Source organism: Poecilia latipinna, unplaced genomic scaffold (assembly GCF_001443285.1).
Source record: "Poecilia latipinna isolate Pla-1442-1.1 unplaced genomic scaffold, P_latipinna-1.0 Scaffold111, whole genome shotgun sequence".
NCBI classification, from domain to species: Eukaryota; Metazoa; Chordata; class Actinopteri; order Cyprinodontiformes; family Poeciliidae; genus Poecilia; species Poecilia latipinna.
Window position 1 is genome coordinate 419,188 of NW_015112727.1, and position 7,797 is coordinate 426,984.

At 43.3% G+C, this 7,797-nt stretch overlaps 1 protein-coding gene across 1 annotated transcript in view; it reads left to right on the plus strand.

The window, feature by feature from the left end:
- Positions 1 to 7,766, plus strand: part of efs (embryonal Fyn-associated substrate) — a 16,048-nt gene extending 8,282 nt beyond the window's left edge. The window contains exons 4-7 of the mRNA XM_015027973.1: positions 1,336 to 2,271; positions 2,349 to 2,414; positions 5,319 to 5,576; positions 5,667 to 7,766. Coding sequence (XP_014883459.1) covers positions 1,336 to 2,271; positions 2,349 to 2,414; positions 5,319 to 5,576; positions 5,667 to 5,852 — 1,446 coding nt within the window. The 3' untranslated portion in view covers positions 5,853 to 7,766. The remainder of the gene's footprint in view (positions 1 to 1,335; positions 2,272 to 2,348; positions 2,415 to 5,318; positions 5,577 to 5,666) is intronic.
- Positions 7,767 to 7,797: the final 31 nt, after the last annotated feature.

Below are 7,797 nucleotides of genomic sequence, written 5' to 3' on the forward strand. Positions count from 1 at the left end.
AATGTTAGTAATTTCAAAAGTTGTTTATATTTTCTTATTTTTGTGTGAGTTTCTTTTTTTTTTTTTTTTTTTTTGCTCATTTCAATTTCATTCTAGACTTTTTGATAATCAAAAGTGCAGTATTTTACTCAGTTAACGGCACAAACTCCATCTAAAAGTGCAGTTAGGGTGAGTTTTGGTGAAGTAAATTAAAATAGCAATATTCTAAAACCTTTCCACTTCTCATGGCTGTGTTCCCGTACAATTCAACTAAAAACGACAAAATCTGTTGGGAGGGAAAAAGGTTAAAAGACAACAAAAAAAAAATTATTTGATTGCATAAATGTTCGTCCACTTAAGTTAACACTTTGTTGACGCACTTTTTGATTTTATTTTATTTCTCAACCTTCCTGAGTTCACAACTGCCCTCGGGTATAGTGCATGTGGTTAACCTGAAATAAAGTTCAGCACTGTCTTGTATCCTTTTGTCAAACCCATGGTGTACAGACAGGTTACATAAGCTTAAAGGAGCTCATTGTTCAAAAGTATCTGCTGAGCGGCGATAAATAAAGACCCGCTCACATCAATTTTAAACAGTTTTATAACCAGGAGCAACCAGGAACATCTTGTAAGTGATGGCTGTGCTTCACAGCCATCACTTACAGGTGACAGCAATCACCTCTGCTCTCCATATGTCCGGACTAAGAACGTTACATCCAGGCTTACGTGGCTAAAACAGTCCAAAACAATGTGGTTTAATGTGTTATGGTCAGATAGCAAAACTTTGTCTCTGGAACAACACAAACAAACGTACTAATGGGGCAACTTTTCCTCAAATGGATACAATTCAGTTTTGACTGAGCATTCAGATATCTGCTTGGATAACGAGACGATAATCAACACCAGAATGACCTCACCAGGAGAAAAATGTCAGAACGACCCGACAATGATCCAGATCTGAATTTAACACAAAGTCTCTAAGGAGTACTGTGAAGAGGCTGCGGCAAGACATAGCCGCAGAGTCTGATAGATTTAGGGGATGCTTATAGGGCTTAGAGAGGAAATATTGCCTAGTGAGGATGTGGCCTGCAGATAGACTCCTATTAAAGTTTTAGATTGAGGGTGTGCACACTTGTATAACCAGATTGTTGCTGCTTTCTTTTATGTATTTTTCTCACCAGCAGATTTATTTTCTTAGTGGTGTTGGTAAGAAGTTCTCAAATGCATATTGTTTGAGAGAAAACATCATCCTATCACATTCTCTGAGAATTTTCATTTAACTTTTCCTCATTTCCACAGTTGCAAAGTAAAAGGAATATGAATTTGGTGAAAATGTGTTGCTTTCGCCACTTGTAGGTCTATGACGTCCCCACAATCACTCTGATCAAACCCGCGGCAGACATAAAGCCTGAAGAAGACGAGGATGAAGTCTACAGTGTCCCCACTCTTCCAGGTGTCCCTCTGGTGCTGGCTGAGTCCACCGGCAGCCTCCCCACTGAGGACATCTCGCACGTTGGACAGGTCTGTTTTGTCCCGGGACCCGACAAGCGAGCCAGCGGCGGAGATCAGAAACAAGACTCCACTGAGGTTGACTGTGGGATCTACGACATGCCCTCCATGACCATAGAAGTGCTTCCCCATTCGTGCTCGTCGTCCTCCTCCGCCTCCACTCGCCGCCACTCTGTTTCCAGCAACGGCTCTGGCGACGTCCAGTGGAAAGCTTCGCTGTTGAACCTCGTCCACTCGCTGCTGGGCACCGCCTCGTCCCTGTCCTCGCGGGACCTGGCTACATCTCTGGCTGAGATTCTGTCCACCTGGAAGGCCAGCCACGCAGGTGACCCTCCGCCGCCTCTCCAGCAAGCCTGGGTTCGGCTTTCGGACGTGCTTCCGGCGTTGTCCGCCATCGGGAACGCTCCTCCAAACGAGGGGCTCTTATCGCTGGTCCAGCGCTCTCTAGAGGAGTCCGCCCTCCTCCTGCAGGCTCAAGGGCGACCTCGTCTGTCTTCCCAGGAATCTCTGTCTCGCAGGCCCTTGCCAGCGCTCCCGGTGCCTGATGGGAAGTCATGCGGCAGTGGAATGGGTTCTCGTAAAGGCAGCTGGATCCAAGAACGGCCCCTTCCTCCCACCCCTCAGCCTATGTTTCCTTTGACTCCATCTCCGGCCTGCGTCACCCTAACGATGGGCCCCGTTAACGGAGAAGAGGACCCTAGCAACGAGTATGCAGGGATTGGCTTGACCCCAATCCCAGCCCCAGTTCCTTCAGGAGACAGTGTTGGATATGTCAAGCTGCAGGTCAGTCCAACGGTCACTGTTTATGAACGAAGAAGTATTCATGGTCACCACTGACGGTTCTTTGTTCCTCATGCCAGGGTAAACCAGATCTTCCTCCCGATGTTCTCTCTGAGAACGGACAAACTTTCACCGGAGAACAAAGGGTGAGTAATTTCCACAATGTTAATCACCTCCACATGATGTTCTGTGGAACAAGGAAGTACGCTGTGGTTCGGTTGTGGTTTTACTAATTGAAAAAGTCTTTTGGTCTTCACTAAGTCATGGCAATTAGAGAAATATCGCAAATTAGTTGTTAACTGCGAACTCTCTCTCTTGAGTTCTCACCGCTGCATAACAGTCACGTTTAGGTCTAGACTTTGACTCATTCACTAGAAAACCTTAATTATGTTCTTTTTTAGCCCCTCTGTTGTATATTTGCAGCGATGTTTAGTGTGAGTCCCCTGTTGCACGACCCACTTTGGACAAACTCCCTTTGCTGGCCTCATGCTTGACTGTAGAACTTTGGCATGGAGCAGGGTTCATAGGTGACTCAATGACCAGAAGATACAAGCTCAAATCAAAACCCCTTCACTAGTGCGCTTGACGGTGGGTATGGATCGTTGCCCTCTTATGCTTGTTTAGTTTGGATAGGATGGTGCATTATGCCCAAAGATCTTGTCTTTGGTCTCTTCTGTCAGAAACGCATTGTTCCAGAAGGAATGTTGGAGTCATTCTGTCATATTCTTTAGAAAGAATAAACTTTCTGCTTCTAGCAAATCTTTTTTTTTTTTTTATTAATGTCATACTTCAACATGCCAACTCCGGCCTGCGGATCCAGAGAGCGTAGCAAAGTCAGAGCTCGGGGTGAATTTCCTGGGAAATGCAGTCCGTGGAAGATTGGTCTCAAGTGTTTCCCCGCTTGAGAAAAAAAAATCTTTCTCACTGTGGGAGTAAAGGACTTTAAATGTTGTAGGTCTTCCCGCAGATTGATGGCCAGCAACAGGTGCTTTGGTGAAGTCACTGTTGACAACTTTCCACCTTCGCGCTGTGTTGACAAACTGCCAATGCTGCTGTTTTTATAGAGGCAACCACACCTGCAGCTGATCAGCAAGACCTGGATACAACTTTCCCTTTTTAAAAAAAAAATAAATTATGGAAGCAGCAGAGGTGCCCTTTTCTTTTCCTCGTGTTTCCTTCTACTCTGTGCTATAATTTTTATTTTCCCCTTGCATTTCGAAAGTGTAGGATCTATTGTGTCTTTGTGCAGTTGAGAGTAGATTTTATTCATTTGAAGATTTTTTTTTTATTATGACTTGATATGTAAAACTTTTAAAGCTGGAGTGCACGTTCTGTCTTTTTTCCCATGACGGTACCACGCTCCCTCTGCCTGCGGTCACAGATGATTTATGTGCAAACAGCAGCTCCACTCGGATAAGTCACTTATTCAGTCTGAGTTGACAGTGCGCTCTGTTCACTAGTAAGCACTGTGACTCATTAATCCAGCTAGCTGTAGCCGTTTGCCTCCCAATGCAGCGCGCGAAGACTCGCTTTGCTTCGCGCTGGCCTTCGCAGCCCTGTCGATCGCTGTCGAAAGTGTACACACAGACATTAGAAACCGTAATTAGTCACTCCAGCGTCAGACTCTGAGGTCTTGTTGTGCTGCACCAAACTGAAGTCACGTCTTCTGTGCAGCAGTCTGCATTTTTCCTGCTCCTTGCAGGGTTCCCTTGTCATCGCGGCTCAGACGAAAAACAAGAGTCCGCTTGTGAGTCCCAACAATCTGGCCTCACATAGTAAGGAGGCCGTAGGACAATAAGTGACAGAAAGCACAGTCCTTCCTTCAGCAGCGTCTCTTGTTTTTGATATACTGCGCCGAGTTGTGCGCTTCACTCCGACTTTTCAAACTGTGGAGTTGTCCTACACTTTAAGGCAGGTCCCAATAACCGAGTGTGCCTTAAATAATAGTACTTGTGCTATAATTTTGAGAAATAATTGGGACTGTGTCGTATGACCTTGTTTAGGGATGGATCATTTTCTAGGCTGCTGTTTCCACACTGGAATCTGAATCTGTGCTGCCTTTTCGTTTTTGGTGTGTCCTCTGCTGTGGTTGTTTTAGATGTTATAATCATTTCTCTCTTTTTCACACCTTGGTTGACTAAACGACCAAGAAAAGGTATAAAAGTAAGAAGACAATGGTAATAGCCTTTTTTGTGGCTCAGTCTGGACTCTCATTAGGGTTGTTTTTATTTCTTCATTGCTCTTTCCCCAAATCATATGTTCCAACCATTTATTGAAATCTGGAATGGCCTTTATTTATCCACATTTTGCCAAGTAAAAACCGTAAACTTTAATTTATTTGAATAGAATTTTATGTAATGGAACAAAACAGGATAGCGCATGTGGAAGGAATATAATACCCGTTTGTAAAATTCTCACTGATGAAAATCTTATAAGTGTGGCATGTTGTTTTAATAGCACGTTTTACGGAGCGTCTCTGTTGTTTGTTTGCAGTCTAGAGACTGAAATCTTTGCCTGTGCTAATTTGTAAAATAGCTCAACCTCAGAGAGTGCCAGAGACATTGATTTTCAAGTCCTGCCCCATTTTCTCAATCATGTTTATGTGCTGGTATTTTGCCCATACCAGCACATAAATGTGCTTTGATCTAAACTTTTTCATTAAAGGTGTTTCTGTATGTCTGGGGTTGTTGTCCTGCTCGAATGCTCTGGTTGATATCGATGCACCATTATCTTTAAAAAGCCTGACCTGCAAAGTCACTAAATATAAATCATCAAAGTATCGACCAGTTTCCCAAATTATTGGTACACGCCTACTGATCGGTACTCTCCTCGGATTATTTGTAAAACTTTGAAAACCCTATGCATCATGTTTGTTCTACTTCATATATATATATATATGAAAAAAAGAGCCTTCAAAATGCATTCAAGTTTGCAGAAGCAATGCAAAAAACTTGAAAGAGTATAAATACTCTATCGAGGCATAGCGAGTTGAAATCTTCTCGTCCGTGTCTCTCGTTTCCACCCCTCACCGTTGTGTTTCCCCCGTGCAGCTGACTCCCTCGCCTCCTCTGCCGGTGACCCTCTCCCTGGAGGACTCGGAGCTTCTCTCCTTCTACTCCTCTCAGAGCTTCGCCCACCTCTCCTGCCTCGCCGACGCCATCAACGTGCTCGACAGCAGCGTGCACGGCAACCAGCCGCCGCGCATCTTCGTTGCCAGGGGGAAGAGCCTCATTGTGACCGCGCACAAGCTGGTGTTCATCGGGGACACTCTGTCTCGCCTCCTGACCTCCGCCGACCTCCGGGCCAAGGTAGGCTCCCTCTCTTCCGAATCTTCCCGTTGTAAAAACGCTCGAACCGAACCGAACCGGAGCAAACGTCGCCTCCTTCCTCCGTTTCAGATCACCACTTCCGGAGGGAGGCTCTGCCAGGTGCTGAAGGCGGTCGTCGTGGCGACGAAGGGAGCAGCACAAAACTACCCGTCGACGACCGCCACCCAGGAGATGATGGACCGCGTCACCGAGCTCTACCAGCAAGCCGCCGGCTTCTCCACTCTGCTGCAGCGTCTGGCTGGAATATCGTCGTGATATTTCATTTCGCTTGTACAAACACTACACCTGTATTTTAGTGTTGAAATGCCTTATTTGTCTTTAAACTATTATATTTCCGTACCTTCGTCTGTGAGGGGAAGCCATACCCTGAACCACGTGTTTATCCACACTGCAGCTGTTGCTCAGCTGGGTTTTTTTTTTTATTGCATTGAGTCTTTCTACAAAGAGTGTGTGCGTGTGTTTTTTTCTTTTTTTTTCTTTTTATGTCCGTTTGTATACTGACGTTTTTGCTTTGATGGCAGACACTCTTGTTTCTTTTTTTTTTTAAGTGTTAACTTATTGAATATTGAAATCCCTGTGAGGTTGAAGCAGTCCTTGTGGACCTGTTATTTTGGGAGCTTTGCTTTAATGCGCTTGCCACATTTCCTTTTCCTCACACATGATAGCTGTTTCTCTTCCTTCCTCTATTTATTTAGCAAGCCCCTGCTCCGAAAATAGTCCAAAAAGAAGGCCTTTTATTCCGGTTCTGGCCTTCCTTTGTACAATGATACCCGATGGGCCTTTTCCTTTTTCCTTTTTTTCCCCCCCATCGCTCTGAAAGCATGTTGACTTTTGTATTTCAAAGCAAGCACTGAAAGGAAAGTTTACCTACGTCTTGACACGTGGAGCAGTAGTAGGTCCGTTTCCATTAGAGAGCAAAGGCAGTGCTCACGATTCCCACATTTGCAAGATGCATCACTTGACACATTCTTCGGTTCACCGTTATGCAGGTTATCACAGTTTCTGAGAAGTCACTGAATGCCAGAGAATGACTAATGGTGGTTCAGTGAGAAATTACCTAATCCTGTTCTTTCCCACAGTGATGTGGAAGTATAAGGAACCTGCTGACCGAGTTCACCTGTTGGAACACGTCTCGTTTGGATGTGCACCTTCGCATGACTTCTGCTTTGTGTTTAATCTTCTTTCTTCTAAGATGCCTACCAGTGATTCGTACTTCAGTAGATTTAAGCAGCCAGGCTGAGACCTTATTTCACTTCAGGATGTGTACATTTTTTACATCTAAAACCTGACTGTTGCAATGGTTAATGTGACATTGACCTGACTCAGTGAAAACTGCAGCATAAATCACACTTTGTCATTAGACCTAAAAAAACAAAAAAGAACAGACGTGTTTTTGAACACTAGTATCTGTATGCTTACACTAATCGTCATTCTGAGTACTTTATGGCACATCTTATACATGCTAGCTACTAATTTATGCAACTAAACGAAGTCAGCACAAAAGGGCTTAAACTTAGAATATAGTTTTAACTTTTTTTCCCCAAGATTATTTTAAATAGTCATTTATACAACTTGACTTTTTTCTGCAATATCTGATCCGAATCAGCAGGGTTTTCATAGGTTTTGTTTTTCTTAAGGGCTGTGATTTTATTGTCTTGTTCACCCGCGCCACCTTGTGGTATCCTGAAGTATTGCATAAAAACTATCTGCTTCCCTAGTTTTATGTTTGAGCATTTTGATCGATAGTTATAACCATATTGTTAACCCTTTTTGTTCTGGACATTCTTGTTTGTATGATTTTGATTCGCTTCATTTTTATATATGCAAATCCTTCATCTGGAATACTTGAGCAGTGGATTGCAATGCTACAATGTCTTTTTTTTAAATCAATATTTTACATAATACAGGTATGGCAATTTTTCTTTTTTACAGGTTTTTTCATCGATAAGAAACCCTCTTTTTCGAACACTACATTTGCTGTATGTCTTTTGTATTTCTGTTCAGAATACAGAAAGAATTTTGAAACAAAAACAAACGTGTTTTCTTGGAAGAATTTATATTTAAATGTGTATTTTACGTCTTATTCAAATTTTGTTAATAAGGGTGTTATTTATTGGTTATTTCCGTAAAGCAGTATAAATCCTAATAAAGTCACCTTTTCTGAATAAACCTTGAGAAATCGCACGGCTCGGGACTGCTG